A 20,154-nucleotide genomic window follows, 5' to 3' on the forward strand; every position below is an offset into this window, starting at 1 on the left:
CATCCCCAGAGAAGAGGATTCTGGGATATGAGACACCGAAGAGGCACTGAAACTGTGGCTGAAGGACAGATGATGCACATGGGGCCTGCAGCCATTCAGGCTCCACTGTGGAACCAGCACCTTCGGCCATCCCGGCTCCACTCATCTTCAGGTCCATGTGGAACCTGCAGGCACTGGAGACATGGCATTCCTTAACTTTTATGTTCTGGGAAAAGGTATCAGCTTTGCATTCAAGTGAAATTTAAAGGGGATTGTTCCTTTTTAAAATCAACCTTGTCATCCTGATCTTGAATGGAGCACTTTGTTATTGACGGCTGTTGTTCTGTAAAGTACATTTCAAGTAATATATACTTGAATCCTCAACTTAAAGCCAAGCTAAGAATGTCCCACTTCCTTAATTATCTTTCCTCAGTCACACCAGTGGTGTGTGTGTGTATGTAAGTGCAGTTCTGTGCTGTCTCCATTGTCCCTGCCGTACTGTGTGTCCTGAGAGAGCCTTCAGGGTCAGCTTATGAGAGACTGTTTTCCCAGGCTGAACTCCAGCAGGTTTTTGGTGGGTGCACAGAGGTGTGTGACCTCACTGCTCTGGGGGGTGCAGTGGTAGTGTTCCACTGGATCTACACCCGGGCCTTCAGTAGTCTCCCCTCTACAGTGGTGATTACGCTCAGCCCTGTTTTTTACATTACATTACATTATTGGCATTTGGCAGACGCTCTTATCCAGAGCGACGTACAACAAAGTGCATACCCATAACCAGGGATAAGTTCGCTGAAAGACCCTAGAGGTAAGTACAATTTCAACTGCTACCTGTACAAGAAAGATAAGGACAAGGGCCATTTTTTTTTTTTTTTTTTTTTTTTTAACAAACAAACTAACAGAGCAAAAGTTTGCACTCCCTGACTATCGAGCAAACAATCCAAATTCCTGCAAGAATGTAGGAAACCTTGACTCCATAAATGTCCATTTACCTGTTCTGTGAAGTTCATGAAGTTCAGTGCTCATGAAAAATGCCCTGAAGCTTTCACCAAACTGACGGAGATGCTATACTGTATGTTGGTACAAGTACACTCTAGAATAAACAAAGGGATTTAAGTTAAAGACTATATACACTCACTGAGCACTTTTTTAGGTATTTATTAGACATTTTTAGACTGAAGTCTTCTGCAGCTGTGGCCTATCCACTTAGGGGTTTGATGCGTTGTGTGTTCAGAGATGCTCTTCTGCATACCACTGTCGTAATGTGTGGTTATTTGCGTGACTGGCACCTTCCTGTCAGCTTCAACCAGTCTGGCCCTTCTCTGACCTCTCATTAACAACACATTTTTGCCTGCAGAACTGCTGCTCACTGGATGTTTTTAGTTTTTTGCACCATTCACTGCAAACTCTCGAGACTGTTGCACTTGAAAATCCCAAGAGATCAGCAGTTTCTCAGATACTCAATCCACTCTGACATCAACAATCATTTCACACTCAAAGTCACTGAGATCAAATTTCTTCTCCATTTTGACATTTGACAACATCTGCATGCTTTTATGCATTTAGTTGCAGCCACATAATTGGCGAATTTGATATTTGCATGAACAAGCTGGTCTACCTAATCAATTGCTCATTGAGTGTATAAACCATATTCTTTGAAAGAATTCAATTTTTTGCTATTTAGATTCTGTAACATTAATTGATGAACGAGAATACTATGAAATCAACTTGTTGGTTTGTTGCATTTTACAAATATTTTTCACAATACACTTCACAGAAAGGCTTGGCCAAAACCCCCACAAGAGCAACAGTGGCTTGAAAACACTTCCCAACAGAGACCGATAGAGATGAGAAACAGTCAGCGAAAGCTTGGTGATTACTTGCCAATTCCAGTGATTTAATTGCAATGAATAATTACAATACTAAAAATTGTCACACAATAATTGTCAGCCAAGTATAAGGAATGAAAAATCAAAGTTTGATGTCGATGGCAGGAGTGCAGGTAAGTCTGTACACTGCCTTATGAACCCGGCTAAAATGGAATGACACTGATCAGGTATAAAAACACTTTTAACCACAAGAGTGCATATGTTTCATGCATGAACCTTATATGAAATAAACTCACAAGAAAATAATAAATGATTGAATAAAAATGAAAAAATTAATTATTTACTGTGTGTCTGCTCCCGTTCGGTTCTGATAGGCCATGGAAAACCCCTCCTTAATCACAGTTCATGTCAACAACAAGGTATGCTAAGGCGGATTACAAACGACCCAAATTCCTCACGTTTCTTCATTTTTTTTTAATCAAACATCTTCACTGGGATGATGTCACTGTTACAGAAAGCTTTGCTGGACATATTTGCAGGGGGGCATCATTCCTACCACCATCTTTCAAATCAGGAGAGAAGTATGGGAACAATCTTTCAGTAAACGTGTGTTTAAAAGTGTGAATGTGGGCCATGTCACTGGAGTCAAAGAAGGACACCTCCCCCCTGTCATAGTCCAGCTGCACTCTGATGCTCTGGGGTTTCCTCTCCAGTGTGGGCACAGTACCTCCTGCTCTGTACTGATCACCATTCCTCAGGGAAAAGACCCAGAATCCTTTCTTTGTGTTGAGTGTTATTATTCCTTTCCTAATGATGGACTCTTTCGCCACTCCTATAGTCCAGGCAGTTTTACTCCCAACCTTCACCTCCCAGCTGTGCTTCCCTGAGGTAAACCCCTCAGATCCCAGCACAGCCACACAGGGGTTAAACCTCTCTGGGTTGTCAGGACAGTTCTGCGCTGTACTTGTGTGTCTCACAGTGGTCAGATCATCAGAGAGAGAGAGAGAGGCATGTGCAGTGTTGAGGTCCAGCATCACAGGAGCTGAAATAAAGAATATAGATATCTAAAAGGCTGAAAGAACAGGCGCATGTCAAATACTGTATTCGGATTAGCACACACACAGAGTTTTCTATATAATAATGAAAGATTCTAATATAGTAGTTTTTATATTTTGGTGTTCAAAATAAAACCCATTTGCATTTAAAAAAGACAGTGATGGCAAATTTCATGCAGACAATTCACACAGCTAATAAAAAAAGTGGGTTTTAAATGGTTAATTCTGTGTTTGCTGGTGTTTTGAGTGTGCTGCAGCCCACAGGATGTTCCTCCCCTTGCAGGAACTGTGTCTGAGTGACTCCATTTTTCTTTCACATCATTTCAATATACAGCCTATTCCATCAATCCTACGTGTTCAGTAAATGCTCACAGAAAACTATGTTGTCCCCATCTGCCCCAGATACTCACTGTACTGCACCATCCCCAGCATCTTCTCCCAGACTCTGAACGTCAGGTTGCCCAGGTGTTTGGCCACATCTATCAGCGCCCCTGAGAGCAGCTCTGGGTCCTGCAGTGTGCACTGGGCTCTGTAACGACAGGCAGGAGTCAGTCAAGCTGAGGGAAAGTAGTGACTTAGACATGGAAATGAGGTGAGTGTCTCCATACCCGTCTTTGATGTTCTTGTAGCTCTGAAAAACACATAACGGCATAATTCTTATGCATGTACAAATGTTTCTTATTAGCAGTTTGTCATATTCCCTATTTTGCTGGTGAGGCCTTTCTTCACTGACCCGTTATTGAAACTGGCCACTGATACAATGTACCACAGTGAGCATCTCAATATGACTGGAACATGATAAACCCAGAACACTGTCAGTAAATCAAGCTCCTACCTTTAAAAAGGAGGTGTCTTCAGTGTCCATGGCCTTCTCTATAGCGGTGATTTTGTCTGTAAGGGTGGAGAGGTGTCTTGTGATGTCTGCCAATTTCTCCTCCATGATCCGACTCTTCACCTCCCCTTCCTCCTTCAGTACAGCTAGTCTGGCCTCCTCTTCCTCTCGTAGGAACTGGTGCAGCCTTTCAAAATCTGCCTTTATCTGCCTCTCTGTGTGCTGGGTTTGACTCTGCAATCAACACAATGTTAAACCCGAATAATGTAACTATGCCTTGCATAGTTACAACGTGAAGCAAAAATAATATTTTTGTCTTTTTTTGTGCACTTCCTGGCTGCTTTACTTACCCTCACGTGTTCTGCGGTTTTCTTACACTCTCGTTCATTCTTAGTAAAGATCTTCAGTTTTTCTTTAATGAGATTAAGTACAGGCTTGAGTTCCTCCTGCAGTGATATGAACCAGTCGTCACTTACAGAAAGACACAAGTGGTACCGTAATACCCCTGAGTCAAGATAACTTTTTAAGTACAAGGGAAATGTAGTTGCGAGGTGGGGTGTGGGGTGTTAGACCAAACGTAGACACCAGGGCTCCTCAAAGTGGTTCACAAACAAACAACCACTAAATTCGCAAAGCAGACTAAAGGGACAGGAAAATGAAGATAAAGTAAGAATGACCTTTCAATAAAAACTACCCCACCGGGGAAAAATTTCACACAAAGGGAAGGATAAAGAAGGTGAACTTAAATAGACCCCAAAGAAGTGAAAAAGGAAAACTTATAGCAAATAAACTAATAAAAGGGAGAGTTAGACTCCCACAAACTCTTTTCTCAGTGAACCAGCGATACTGTTTACCGGCTTCAGCATAACACAAAGTCCACAGAAGCTCCTGAGTGCAGTGAGAGGAGGGTTTATCAAGGGTGCAGTCCAATTGCACACAAATGATTATACCTATGAGTAAATAAGCTGAAAAGGCTGTCAACCGACCACACCACCCTCCAGTGGTCCAGACCGGTACTGCACCAGTCGTGGGGCAAATAGCCCTGGTACAACTCCAGTAAAGATCAACTATAAAACCAGTCCGAATTTTCAGCATATAGGATTAAAAAGCATCTATTATACTGGGTTGTACTTCATATAAAATATTGCAGACATTAAGAAATGTGGAAGCATTTGTGAAATTGGTTTGATATATTGGCACAATAAGTCAATTGTACTGATTTTCTGTTACATACACACACAACAGATCTGTTAAAAACAAGAAATAGTGTGTCATTTTTAACACACCTTCATGTCTACTGAAGGACAACACATTGTGTGTTAAAAAAGAAAAAACTCTCCCTTTGTAACACAGCAATCCTTTTTGAGAGAATAGGCGATAGCTCTCATCTCCTCTGGTTGTACACTCATTGTGGATTCCTGTACTTCATGGTTGTTGCTCAGCTCTCTCCCCAAGTATTTAACAGTATATACTGTTGATAAAAGTGATTACCTTAAGGTCCAATACAGCCTCTTCCACTGGACAGACTGGGTGGTTTGTGTGTTTTTTTGAAGTGTGGCAGGCAACACAGAGAGTTTCTTTGTCATGTTTGCAGAAGAATAGAAGTTTCTCCCCATGAAGACAACAGCGAGCCTCACTCTTGTGTGCAGTTTCTCTGTCAGTCTTCTGCTTTAAGTAGGATTCCACAATGCTCCTTAAGGCCTGGTTTACAGGAGGTTCCTCCATAGAGGCCTTTCTCCTGCAGATGGGACACTCTCGAGAGCCCTTCTCTTCCCAGTACAGCTGGAGACACACTCTACAGAAGCTGTGACTACATTTTAGGACAACAGGCTCTTTAAAAATATCTAAACATACAGAACAACGGAGCTCATCCTCAGGAATCAAAGCTTGAGCTGCCATTTCAAGGTCTCTCAGTCTCTCAGTCTGATATTTTCACTCATGCTGAAACTCTGAACAGAACACACCTTATGTACTTCAAAAACACAACAATCTTGCAGATCAGGTTTGTTGTTCTAAGTCTGTGATAAATTCTTGAGTGTGTTTGTATTCTGTCATTTACAAAGATGATGTTGATGTTGCTCAATCTGACTGCTGCGGACAGATTTACAGGGTGCAGTAATGTGCCACTGAAAAGTCATTAAAATAGTCCAAGACAGAATAAGCTGATCCTCTCCAATAATCTTTTCTGAACAAGTAGACAGCGCATTCACAACAAAAGCATATTGAGGGAAATAAGGTGACACAACTAGAGAAGTGTTACACATCCATGTTTGTTGAGTGTAATTCACTGATGATCAGTTTAGCGATATCTCAAAGCAACACGAAATGCATCTTAATTCAGACTATGCTCAAAGTAAATTTTTTGAATTGCTTTGCAGAGTGCCACGTGTCATATCCTTTGATTTACTTCCTCCTGCAGTCTCTGAGTAAACAATACCTGGATGATTCTCAAACATGTAGGAAATGTGTGTCCTTTGCAAAGAGGTGTGGTGACTATTGGGTGTAGGTGGGTAAGGAGTGAGATCACAAATGTATGAGTGGAATGTTCAGTTCTTAACTGAAAAACATTACAAAAAACCTATTCTTCAAACGGCTGAGTGATTGTTTTTTGTGCGTTAAGTTGTGTGATTTCCCTGTTCAGATGGACAGAGTTGAACTGTCATTACAGACATGACATTTTCAGGGCACACACACCATTCACTCACACACTCATACCCACGGGCAATTTAGACTCTCCAATCAGCCTAACCTGCATGTCTTTGGACTGTGGTAGGAAACGGAGTACCTGGAGGAAACCCACGCAGACACGTGGAGAACATGCAAGCTCCACACAGAGAGGCACCATCCGTGCCGCCCCCTTTTCAAATGGTAAATGGTAAATGGTTGGCATTTATATAGCGCCTTTATCCAAAGCGCTGTACAATTGATGCTTCTCATTCACCCGTTCATACACACTCACACCCCGACGGCGATTGGCTGCCCTGTAAGGCACCGACCAGCTCGTCAGGAGCATTTGGGGGTTAGGTGTCTTGCTCTTGCTATTTAGATTCTGTAACATTAATTGGTGAACGAGAATACTATGAAATCAACTTGTTTATTTGTGTTGTTGCATTTTATGAATGTTTTTCACAATACACTTCACAGAAAAGCTTAGCCGAAACCCCCACAAGAGCAACAGTGGCTTGAAAACACTCCCCGTGTGAGACAGATAGAGATGAGAAACAGTCAGCGAAAGCTTGGTGATTACTTGCAAATTCCAGTGATTTAATTGGTGCACACACACACACACACACACACACACACACACACACACACACAACCGATGGCGGTTGGCTGCCCTGCAAGGCACCGACCAGCTCATTAGGAGCAATTGGGGGTTAGGTGTCTTGCTCAGGGACACTTCAACACAGCCAGGGCGTGGGATCGAACCAGCAACCCTCCGACTGCCAGACGACTGCTCTTACTGCCTGAGCCATGTCAACATATTTATTTATCTATTTGTTTATTTTAGATTATTTTTTAGAAGATCCAGGTGTATTTAACTTGTTATCCGTACATCTTATCGGTATCCATCTTATCCAGTGTTATCCGTCTATGGTTTCCCCGTTCGTTTTTTTTTTTTTTTACCAGAAATACAATTTCTAATTTTAGCTTGTTCATTCTCTCGGTTGTGACCATGCTGAAATATTAGTTGAGAAGTAGGCTACTGCAGCGCCCTCCCGTGGATATGTTGAAAATACCGTGTTAAAACTACACGGCACGACGGGATACGCCAGTGTTTTGTTTTCTTGGGCACAATTCATGACGCCGTACTTTAAGCGCCACAGTTTAAACTTCCCTCACAATACAGCATCTGACGGAATTCGTTTTAAAAGAATATTAGCTAATACAATATTGCAATCACAATTCATTGAAAATGAAATTCCGAGCAAAGATGATAGACGTGGGCTGCCTTAATTTTACTCGTGAGTGTGGTCGTTCATTTAACATGTAACAGTAGCTAGCTAACCTAACTTAGCCAACGCCAAGTAAGACTCATATGATTTGGACTGTGTAGCTATCTAACGGCAACGTTAGTTAAACTATCTAGACTAGAAGTTGTTTAACTAATTAGCATCCATTAGCTAACTTGCATCGAACAACATCAATATAGCTATCATATTAAATATGTTGCCGCAATTGCGCGTGTACGACTCGGGTAAAGAGCTAGTATCAGATTTGGCGTCAACAAAAGTTGACTTCGATGTTTACAATGTGGGGGGAAGGAGGAGCTCTAGCAAGAGTTAGTAACGTTATCGTTTTGCGAAACTAGGTGGCCGGTCTGTCCCTTTACTACGCAGGTGTGGTGAATACCATCTCGAAATTGACGAAGACTTGCACACTGCGACTCACCTCTGACAACCGGTTTTTCATGCTTTCTGACAAAGTGGCCAATGGTGGCGTCAGTATGTGGTGCGAGTTATCGCAGGTAATATCCATCTTCAGACTCGGGGAACGTTTTGCGAAGTAATAAACGGCCTTGATTCTTATTAATCAAAGTACTTAGCGTAGTTGCTATACATTATTAATAATAATAATAAAAAGAATGTCATCCTCAGACCTGCTTACACTCGTGTGGGGGAGGCTGTGAAGCTGGTTAGGCTTGGTTGGGTCAGGAGGTGGAACTGGGACACAGAACTGTTTCTAGGAGAATCTTTATTGGTCTAAGCTCTCCTGAATCAATAGCCAGGGTCCTCTTATGAGTGCCAGAATGTGGGCCAAATAAAAGTAGACAATAAATTGCGACGTGATGAGCAGATGACATTAGATTTGATATTGGCATTTGTTCATTTTTCTACCCTAACATCAGAATATAAAATAAAAGAAGGCAGACATAGAACCTGCCTTCCTTTATTTCATTATTCAATGGCTCCAGCAGCTCCTCGTCGGCCAGCAGGTGAACCCCAGCAAGGCCATGTGCAGTAAGTCCTCCTGCTCCTGCCATATGTCTGCTATTCATTTTATTTTGGGAGCTAAATGTAGCCCCAAACATGGGGCTGGCCATGTCCAATTCCCACCCATTGAGCGCACCCATGGGCCCAACCGCCTTTCCCCTCCGAAACTCGTGGTGTCGCCAGCCTCTTCTTCTCACACTGCGGACCTCAGCTAAACTCACACAGAGTAGAGTCAGAGGAGGACCTTTCATTCGATGTTTTACCGTGGAGTCCACAGGCGTCGATGACCAGCGATGATGGCAATGAAAGGCTAATTTGCGAGGTCGTAATTTCACGAGTCTGTCTTTTCATTCTTGAATGCTGTCTTGAGTATTCATTTTTATGTGTGCTACTCCGGTTTAGTAAGGGATTCCACCAAGAATGTCATAAGAACATGAACACAAAGTTCACAGGCACAACAAATAACCAGCTGGCAACAGTGAATAAATACCAAGAGCCACCATCTTTAAAATAGGACGTGTTAGAACGTAAAATACAAGTAAGATTGATTAAAACCTCCAAGATGTCTCACTCAGAACACATTAGAAGACACAACTTTCATAAAATCTGCAAATGTTTTCAGAATCTGCTTATTCCAATTTTACTTTCCTTTTAGAAATACAGTTTTGAGCACCGTGTTAATATCGGCTATTGATTTCATTTCATTGACAAATGCCAACTTATTTCTCCACACCCCCCCCCCCCAAAAAAAAACCCCCAGACATTGTCAACAAGGGGATTCATTCTGCTGTAGGAGGACATCTCTCTGCAGTACTTCATCCCCGCAGTGGCCAGAGAAGAGGATTCTGGGATATGAGACACCGAAGAGGCACTGAAACTGTGGCTGAAGGACAGATGATGCACATGGGGCCTGCAGCCATTCAGGCTCCACTGTGGAACCAGCACCTTCGGCCATCCCGGCTCCACTCATCTTCAGGTCCATGTGGAACCTGCAGGCACTGGAGACATGGCATTCCTTAACTTTTATGTTCTGGGAAAAGGTATCAGCTTTGCATTCAAGTGAAATTTAAAGGGGATTGTTCCTTTTTAAAATCAACCTTGTCATCCTGATCTTGAATGGAGCACTTTGTTATTGACGGCTGTTCTGTAAAGTACATTTCAAGTTTGAATTTGAATTTGAATTTATTTGTTTATAGTGTCGTGGACAGTCCCCATTAATTAACTGTAAACAGTAAATGGAGCAGCTTTAGCCTACATGACTAATTTCCAGCTGTAGTCCCCGGCCAGTTGACAGTAGGCTCCCTAAAATACATTAGTTAAAAAAATAATAAAATTACAGTTGCAGCAAGCACAAACAAATGGAGCAAGACATACAAACATGTCAAGCAGAATTGGAGCAAGCACAAACATGCGGGGAGACAAGACATGCAAGCACAAATGGCAGCAACATCAATGCAGTACATGAGATAAAACAGTACAAGGGGACAAGGGAAGAGCAAATAGTCATAGCAGACATACAGACACAGCAACATACAGACATAATAGTGTACAGACATAGTAGCATATAGACACAGCAGCATACAGGCACAGTAGCATCCAGACATTGAAACACACACAGACATATGCAGGTGGGTAGCAAAGATGGAGGTGTACATAACACACGTCACATCTGACAGATTAATGTATGCAGTGGTAGTTATCGCAAAGCCATGTTTTAAGGTGTGTTGTAAAGGTGGAGTATGTATGTATATTTTTTATGTAGGTAGGTATTGAGTTCCAGTTTTGTATTGCTATAACAGAGAATGATAATTGACCAAATGTACTTTTCCTAAATGGGACTAAGAAGTCGCCTCGTGTGGTGCTTCTGGTGATCTGACTGGTATTGTTACATTGGATTATGAATGAGTTAAGAGGAGGAGGAGCAGTGTTATGCAAGACTTTGTAGACCAGGCAGATGTTTTTGTATTTGATCACATCTTCCCAGCTCAGAAGTTTACGGTTATTTAGGATGATACAATGATGAGAGCTGTTAGGCTTCTGGTCCAGGACTTTAAGGGTTTGCTTGTAGAGAATTGCTAGTGGTTTGAGTGATGAGCTGTTAGTTTGTCCCCAACTTGTCAAACAGTATGTCAGATGTGACATAATCATGGCGTTCATGTATAATTTGGCAGCATTAAAAGGCATTACATTTCTGATGTATTTAAAATTAGTTAGGCTAAACTTGACTCTTTGGCATACTTTCTTAATGTGTGCTTTGAATGACAGATTGGAGTCAATAATGATACCCAGATATTTAAATTGTGGCACAATGCTAATATTTTTACCTGAGATTGATATATTGGACACGGTGTTACATTGTCTTTTAGTGAAAAACATTCCTACAGTTTTATTTACGTTAAGTTGAAGGCATGAACGGTTCAGCCAATTTGTGATCTGATCCATAGCTGTGATGAGTTTGGCAGCAGCCAGATGTTTGGTCTTGGCATGCACATATATTACAGTGTCATCTGCATATAATTGTGTTTCAACATCAGGGCAGACAGATGGCAGATCATTAATATATAGGCTAAACAGAAGCGGGCCAAGTATTGATCCTTGAGGTACACCGGTGCATAGGTTAAGAGCTGATGAACGGTGGTTGTTCACAGAAACATGTTGGCTTCTACCAGTTAGGTATGACTCAATCCATTTGAGTGCTAACGAGGAGAAGTTAAAAGCAGACAGTTTGGCAATAAGGACCTTATGGTTGACTGTGTCGAAAGCTTTGCGAAGGTCTAAGAACACAGCACCGACAACACCTCCTTTGTCGACCATTGCGCGGACCTTCTCTAAGAAGAAACAGTTAGCTGTTTCAGTGGAGTGATGGGCCCTGAAGCCAAACTGCATGGGATGGAGATTAAATGGACCATTATTTAAGAAAGAAACAAGCTGCTCTGATACCCACTTCTCAGCAACCTTGGAAATCACAGGTAAAATGCTGATTGGGCGATAGTTGCATATGTTCTGGGGATCATCTGACTTGAATATGGGAGATACAATTGCAGTCTTCCAGGTACTTGGGAATGTCCCCTGTAATACTGACAGGTTAATAGTTTGGGTGATAGGGGGGACTATGTATTCTTTCAGAGATTTAAGCATTATAGAATCCATACCATATATATCCTTCGCCGTTGAGGTTCTAAGAGAATGAATGATTGCTTGAGTCTTAAGTTCAGAGATGGGTTGAATGCTGAAGGAAGGCTTGCTTTCGTCAACCTTAATAATATTTTCTGTTGTTAAGGGGAAATTCTGTGCGATTTCGGCTACAGAATTGATAAAATATTAATTAAAGGCTACAGCTATTTGTGCTGGGTCTTGCATTAGCTTACCATTCAGTTTCAGCTCAAACTGGTTCCTAGGCCTGTGGTTGATCCCCATTACATTCTTAATCTGTTCCCAGATCAGCTTTGTGTTACCCTTTGCCTCATTGATAATTGTTATAAAAAAGTTGGCTTTGGCCTTTCTGATTGCTTTGGTTACTTTGTTACGTAATGAGGTGAACCTCTGCCTATCACTATTTAATTTAGTCTTCAGAGCTCTTTTCAATGCAGAGTCTCTTTCCTTCATCAGGTTAAATATTTCAGTATTGAGCCAAGGAAGTGCATTGTTTTTTTTCTTTCCTTTCACTTTTCTAGTGAACTCCTCAACTAAACTATGTAACTTGGTTGTAAGCGTTTTGCAATCTGCTTCTACGTTGCTCCCAGTAAGTATATTTTTCCAATCAGTCTGCTGAACTGCTCTTTCAAAATTAACCATTTCATTTTTTGGAATCCTAAGTTGCTCCACAGGTTTATGAGAATGATGAAAGCGCTTCTTTGTGAGTTTTCTTGACATTAATGTCAAATTATGGTCGGACAGTCCAGTAATAAAATTGAATGTCTTAATTCTTTCAGGCTTGTTGCTGAATATTAAGTCTATCTGTGTCTGGGAGGATGCAGTTATTCTAGTTGGTCCTTCCATCAGTTGCGTAAAATCCAAACTATCTGTGACCTGCTTAAGGGCTTTCCTATTAGTCTTATCTTGCCAGTTACAATTCAGATCACCAAGTAGTATTACCTCAGTTTTAAAATCACATGCTTGAAGCAGCTTTTTAAATGTGATGTAAAAATCATTATTGGAAGAAAGTGGACGATATACAGCAATGAGCACAAAGGACATTTCAGGTGAGAGCATTATATTCAGTCCAATACATTCTAAATCATGATTAAAAGGCCAGCATATTTGATGACAGTTGATATGGTCTTTGATATAGATCATGACCCCACCCCCTCTTCCCTTAGATCTGTCCTGTCTAAAGGTGTTATAGCCTGGTACATGTAATGCAGCAGATGGAGAGTTGCTATGTAACCACGACTCTGACAGGCATAGAAAATCTAAGTTAGAGTTATTAAGAAGATGATGCACTTGTTCAGCCTTTGGGGTGAGGCTACGGATGTTAATATGTCCTCCAAAAATACCCCTGGGTTTGAGCCGTGGGTCCCAGATCACCTGAGAGTAATTAACAGTTTTAAAAAAGTTCAGTCTGCGATGTTTTTTAAAAACAGGATTAATGTTGCTTCTGTAAGCACTGTGGGCCGTACAGAACGGATCTCGACTCTCCGCGACAGGTACGCCGGTGGCCGCTGCTCCCGCACTCCGCCCGAAGTCGCCCTTGCGTCTGGTACCGAACCCCGCCACACCAACTCCTTCTCCCAATACGCCACGCTCGGTCCGCCTGGCATCGTCTCCCCCGACCCTCGACGCAGCCCCCGGACAGCAAAGAGGTGGAGACGGATCAGTAAGGATGTCACAGGTAAAACCAGCAGGTTCACTGTTTACCATGCTTACCTGAGAGAAGGTGTTATTGCTCTCCAGTAGATCCGCCAGGTTGTTGACTTCCTCATTCGCATTAACCGGACCAGGGCACTGATGAATATCTCCAGATAAAAGCAGGCAAATGGCTATGATAAGCTGGCATGTGTCTACATTTCTTTTGATTGTTTTGGATTTGTTTCGCAGTTGAGCCCAAGATGACACGCAAAAGTACTCATCAAAACGGCTTTGCCAAATACAAAATGTTTGACGTTCCTTCCGATCAAAACTTCACCTTCTGATTGTGTTTTACAAACATTTAAAAACCCGCAATTAAAATTATGGGGGGTAAAACCAAAAAGACCTGTAAAGTTTAAAAACATCACAAAAGTGAGAAGGGCTGCTGACGCACCAAACCTGCCCGACGCCATTACCTAATCGCACTCTGAACCGGTAAGACTTCTCAAGTAATATATACTTGAATCCTCAACTTAAAGCCAAGCTAAGAATGTCCCACTTCCTTAATTAACTTTCCTCAGTCACACCAGTGGTGTGTGTGTGTGTGTGTATGTAAGTGCAGTTATGTGCTGTCTCCATTGTCCCTGCTGTACTGTGTGTCCTGAGAGAGCCTTCAGGGTCAGCTTATGAGAGACTGTTTTCCCAGGCTGAACTCCAGCAGGTTTGCTGGGTGCACAGAGGTGTGTGACCTCACTGCTCTGGGGGGTGCAGTGGTAGTGTTCCACTGGATCTACACCCGGGCCTTCAGTAGTCTCCTCTCTAGTGGTGATTACGCTCAGCCCTGTTTTGCTTTGCACTCCCTGACTATCGAGCAAACAATCCAAATTCCTGCAAGAATGTAGGAAACCGTGACTCCATAAATGTCCATTTACCTGTTCTGTGCTCATGAAAAATGCCCTGAAGCTTTCACCAAACTGACGGAGATGCTGTACTGTATGTTGGTACAAGTACACTCTACAATGAACAAAGGGATTTAAGTTAAAGACTATATACACTCACTGAGCACATTATTAGGTATTTATTAGACATTTTTTAGAGTTAAGTCTTCTGCAGCTGTAGCCTATCCACTTATGGGTTTGATGCGTTGTGTGTTCAGAGATATTCTTCTGCATACCACTGTTGTAATGTGTGGTTATTTGCATAACTGTCACCTTCCTGTCAGCTTCGACCAGTCTGGCACTTCTCTGACCTCTCATTAACAACACTTTTTTTCCTGCAGAACTGCTGCTCACTGGATGTTTTTGGTTTTTCCACCGTTCACTGCAAACTCTCGAGACTGTTGCATGTGACATAATTGGCTGATTAGATATTTGCATAAACAAGCCGGTCTACCTAATAAATTGCTCACTGTGTATAAACCTTATTCTTTGAAATAATGTTTTCATTAACTGGAGTCCTTTTTTGCCTTTTAGATTCTGTAACATTCATTGATGAACAAGAATACCATGAAATCAACTCGTTTATTTGTTTTGTTGCATTTTACAACTGTTTTTCACTAAAAATGGCTTGAAAACACTCCCTGTGTGAGACAGAGATGTCAGCTAAAAGTGTGTGAGAAACAGTCAGCGAAAGCTTGGTGATTACTTGCCAATTACAGTGATTTAATTGTAATTAATAATTACAATACTAATAATTGTCTGCCAAGGATAAGGAATGAAAAGTCAAAGTTTGAGGTCAATGGCAGGAGTGCAGGCAAGTCTGTACACTGCCTTATGAACCCGGCTAAAATGGAATGACACTGATCAGGTATAAAAACTTTTGATTTAACCATAAGAGTGCATCTGCTTCATGTATGAACATTGTATGAAATAAACTCACAAAATAATTAATTCTATACGTCTGTGTGTCTGCTCCCATTTGGTTCTGATAGGCCATGGAAAACCCCTCCTTAATCACAGTTCATGTCAACAACCAAGCATGCTGAGGCGAATGACAAACCCAAATTCCTTACAAGTACAACATCTCACATTTCTTCATTTTTTTCATCAAACATCTTCACTGGGATGATGTCACTGTTACAGAAACCTTTGCTGGACATATTTGCAGGGGGGCATCATTCCTACCACCATCTGTCAGATTGGGAGAGAAGTATGGGAACAATCTCTCAGTGAACGTGTGTTTAAAAGTGTGAATGTGGGCCATGTCACTGGAGTCAAAGAAGGACACCTCCCCCCTGTCATAGTCCAGCTGCACTCTGATGCTCTGGGGTTTCCTCTCCAGTGTGAGCAGAGCACCTCCTGCTCTGTACTGATCACCATTCCTCAGGTAAAAGACCCAAAATCCATTCTCTGTGCTGGTTGTTATTCTTCCCTTCCTAATGATGGACTCTTTCACCACTCCTACATCCCAGGCAGTTTTACTCCCAACCTTCACTTCCCAGCTGTGCTTCCCTGAGGTAAACCCCTCAGATCCCAGCACAATCACACAGGGGTGAAACCTCTCTGGGTTGTCAGGACAGTTCTGCGCTGTACTTGTGTCTCTCACAGTGGTCAGATCATCAGAGAGAGAGAGATAGGCACTTGCAGTGTTGGGGTCCAGCATCACAGGAGCTGAAATAAAGAATATAGACATCTAAAAGACTGAAAGAACAGGCGTTATGTACGGTGCAGAGAACCCAGACGCAGACCACAGGATAATCCAAAATCGTAGTTTTAATGTTCAGTAGTCAAAAGCAAAGAGATCCAGTACACAGCCAAAAACAAAGGCAAAGGCAAAAGAATGGTCGAAAAACAAGCAAGAGGTCAAAATCCAGAAAATCACAGGGCGAAGGAACAGAAGGGCAAAAACAAACTCGTAGTCAAAAACACAAAGCGAAAACGTTGAAAAACCAGAAGTGCAAACAAAACGAGGGCAAGGCAGGTACGGAAGTCAAGGCAAAGGGGTGTCTATCAAGAATCTCAATAAGGCTTACACAAAATCGGCACTTACTATGATCAACGTTCTGACAAAGAAGCATACTGAGAATGGGGTTTAAATACAAGAGGGAAGGTGACAATCTAGGCGGGGCAGAGAAAAAGGTGGGCTAAACAAAGACAACAGGTGGGGATGCACGAAACAAAACATGTAAAACATACGGCTCCGGATTAGGGAGTAGACATTTGCAAAGTTTGAAGACGTAGTGATAGTTAGAGACAGGTGCGAACACTTTGCTGAAACTAAACGAGTAATCAGGGATAGCAGAGGGAGGCGGAGTTACAGAACAGTGCAGAAATACTAAGATTGCGTTAGTGAGTTAGTTACGTGAATATTTCTAAACTACCCAATAAAAGTGATTGTTAGTTAGTTACAGTAAGTGTATTAATCGGATTAGTACTGTACAAAGCCTAGATTAGTAGTAGTTAGTAAGAATCGTACTTTACAACATTTAACTACCAAGAAAAAGCAGGAAGTAAGAATCGCGAGTTATATAGAGGAAATGTTGAAAACCCGAAAAACTACCGTAACCACCCGAATAGTGGAACACGCAGACAGGGGAGTGACTAGACTGGTAAACATTCAGACGCAGACATAACAGGGGAGGGAAATAGAGAACTGTAATGGAAAACATAAATCAGGTAACTATGAAATGAATAATAAACGAAAACACAGAACAAATACAGAAACATTACAACAGGCGCATGTAAAATACTGTATTCACATTAGCTCAGTCATTTCTATCTAATAATGAAAGATTCTAATATCGTAGTTTTAGCAATCATGCAAAAATGTATAAAACCCATTTGCATTTTAAAAATGAATAAAAACACAGCTGATGGCAAATTTCATGGACAATTCACACAGCTAATAAACCATATTAAGTGGGTTTTAAATGGTTAATTCTGTGTTTGCTGGTGTTCTGAGTGTGCTGCAGCCCATAGGATGTTCCTCCCCTTGGAGGAACTGTCAGAGTGACTCCATTTTCCTTTCACATCATTTCAAGATACAGCCTGTTCCATCAGTCCTACATGTTCAGTAAATGCTTCCAGAAAACAATGTTGTCCCCATCTGCCCCAGATACTCACTGTACTGCACCATCCCCAGCATCTTCTCCCAGACTCTGAACGTCAGGTTGCCCAGGTGTTTGGCCACATCTATCAGTGCCCCTGAGAGCAGCTCTGGGTCCTGCAGTGTGCACTGGGCTCTGTAACGACAGGCAGGAGTCAGTCAAGCTGTGGGAAAGTAGTGACTTAGACATGGAAATGAGGCGAGTGTCTCCATACCTGTCTTTGATGTTCTTGTAGCTCTGAAAAACACATAACAGCATAACTGTGATGCATGTACAAATGTTTCTTATTAGCAGTTTGTAATATCACCTATTTTGCAGGTGAGGCCTTGCTTTACTGACCCGTTATTGAAACTGGCCACTGATACTCTATCACAGTAAGAAACTGCACATCTCAATATGACTGGAACATGATAAACCCAGAACACTGTCAGTAAATCAAGCTCCTACCTTTAAAAAGGAGGCATCTTCAGTGTCCATGGCCTTCTCTATAGTTGTGATTTTGTCTGTAAGGGTGGAGATGCGTCTTGCGATGTCTGCCAATTTCTCCTCCATGATCCGACTCTTCACCTCCCCTTCCTCCTTCAGTACAGCTAGTCTGGCCGCCTCTTCCTCTCGTAGGAACTGGTGCAGCTTTTCAAAGTCTGCCTTTATCTGCCCCTCTGTGTGCTGCATTTGACTCTGCAATCAACACACAATGTTAAAATTGAATATTGTAACTATGCTTTGCATGTCAAACACAAACTAAAAAGAATACTTTTCTAATTTTTTGTGCACTTAAAAATAATTCCTAGCTGCTTTACTTACCCGAAAATGTTCTGCGGTTTTCTTACACTCTCGTTCATTCTTAGTAAAGATCTTCAGTTTTTCTTTAATGAGATTAAGTGCAGGCTTGAGTTCCTCCTGCAGGGATATGAACCAGTTGTCACTTACAGAAAGACACAAGTGGCACAGTAATACCCCTGAGTCAAGAACAGCTTAACTTTTTAAGTACATGGGAAATGTAGTTGTGAGGTGGGGTGTGTGGTGTTAGACCAAACGCACACACCAGGGCTCCTAAAAGCACTTCACAAACAAACAACCACTAAATCTGCAAAGCAGACTAAAGGGACAGGAAAATGAAGATAAAGTAAGAATGACCTTTAAATAAAAACTACCCCACCAGGGAAAAACTTCACACAAAGGGAAAAATAAAGAAGGTGAACTTAAATAGATCTCAAACAAGTGAAAAAGGAAAACTTGTAGCAAATAAACTAACACAGGGAAACCCACAAACTCTTTTCTCAGCAAAGCAGCGATACCCTTTGCCAGCTTCAGCATAACACAAATTTCACAGAAGCTCCTGACTGCAGTGAGAGGAGGGTTTATCAAGGGTGCGGTCCGATTGCACACAAATGATTACACCTGTGAGTAATTAGGCTGAAAATGCTGTCAACCGACCACACCACCCTCCAGTGGTCCAACCCGGTACTGGACCAGTCATGGGCAAATAGCCCTGCTACAACTTATAGCGCATCAAAACATTCTATAATTTTGTGCATTCTCAGTACTATAAAACCAGTCAGAGTTTTCTGCATATAGGATTAAAAAGCGTCTATTATTCTGGGTTGTACTTCATATAAAATTGGATATAAAAAGACATTAAGAAATGTGGAAGCATTTGTGAAATTAGTTTGACATATTGGCACAATAAGTCAAATGTACTGATTTTCTGATACATACACACACAACAGATCTGTTAAAAACAACAAATAGTGTGTAATTTTTAACACACCTTCATGTCTACTTAAGGAGAACACATTCTGTGTTAAAAAAAGAAAAAACTCCCTTTGTAACACAGCAATCCTTTTTGAGAGAATAGGCTATAGCTCTCAGGGTATAGCACTCATTGTGGATTTCTGTACTTCCTGGTTGCTGCTCAGCTCTCTCTCCAAGTATTTAACAGTATATCTTGTATAATATTAGCTTCATCATAACTGGACCTGTATGATATAAGAGACTTTACTCATATCTAAATGTTTCTTGAGAATATGAAGGTGTTGTTTTAAAAAAAAGTGATTACCTTAAGATCCAGTACAGCCTCTTCCACTGGACAGACTGGGTGGTTTGTGTGTTTTTTTGAAGTCTGGCAGACGACACAGAGAGTTTCTTTGTCATGTTTGCAGAATAATAGAAGTTTCTCCCCATGAAGACTACAGCGAGCCTCACTCTTGTGTGCAGTTTCTCTGTCAGTCTTCTGCTTTAAGTAGGATTCCACAATGCTTCTTAAAGCCAGGTTTATAGGAGGTTCCTCCATAGAGGCCTCTCTCCTGCAGATGGGACACTCTCGAGAGCTCTTCTCTTCCCAGTACTGCTCCAGGCACACTCTGCAGAAGCTGTGGCTACATTTTAGGACAACAGGCTCTTTAAAAATATCAAAACATACAGAACAACAGATGAGCTCATCCTCAGGAATCAAAGCTTGAGCTGCCATTTCACGGTCTCTCAGTCTCTCAGTCTCTCAGTATCAAACTATCACTTTCACTTCTGCTGAACCGAGAACAGAACACACGCCATGTGGTTCAAAAGCAAACTGCAGATCAGGCTTGTTATTCACAGTCTGTGAGAGATTCTTGACTGTGTTTGTCCTCTCTCTCTCTTACAGAGATGATAATGTCTCTGAACTATCTGCTCTGTGTTGAGTTACAGAGTGTAAAGG

At 41.7% G+C, this 20,154-nt stretch overlaps 1 protein-coding gene and 1 long non-coding RNA gene across 2 annotated transcripts in view; both read right to left on the reverse strand.

Moving 5' to 3' along the window:
- Window positions 1-19,929, reverse strand: part of LOC133137931 (zinc-binding protein A33-like) — an 83,248-nt gene extending 63,319 nt beyond the window's left edge. The window contains exons 1-3 of the mRNA XM_061256354.1: window positions 19,519-19,929; window positions 18,264-18,359; window positions 17,907-18,137 (exon numbers count right to left, since the gene is read on the reverse strand). Of these exons, the coding sequence (XP_061112338.1) occupies window positions 17,907-18,137; window positions 18,264-18,359; window positions 19,519-19,929 (738 nt within the window). The remainder of the gene's footprint in view (window positions 1-17,906; window positions 18,138-18,263; window positions 18,360-19,518) is intronic.
- LOC133137945 (uncharacterized) lies at window positions 3,681-8,104 on the reverse strand. Its single transcript, XR_009709645.1, has 3 exons — window positions 8,085-8,104; window positions 4,043-4,138; window positions 3,681-3,926 (listed from the first exon to the last, which is right to left on the reverse strand). It is a non-coding gene; the product is annotated as an uncharacterized LOC133137945 (long non-coding RNA).
- Window positions 19,930-20,154: the final 225 nt, after the last annotated feature.

This window comes from Conger conger, chromosome 9 (assembly GCF_963514075.1).
Source record: "Conger conger chromosome 9, fConCon1.1, whole genome shotgun sequence".
Lineage (NCBI taxonomy): Eukaryota > Metazoa > Chordata > Actinopteri > Anguilliformes > Congridae > Conger > Conger conger.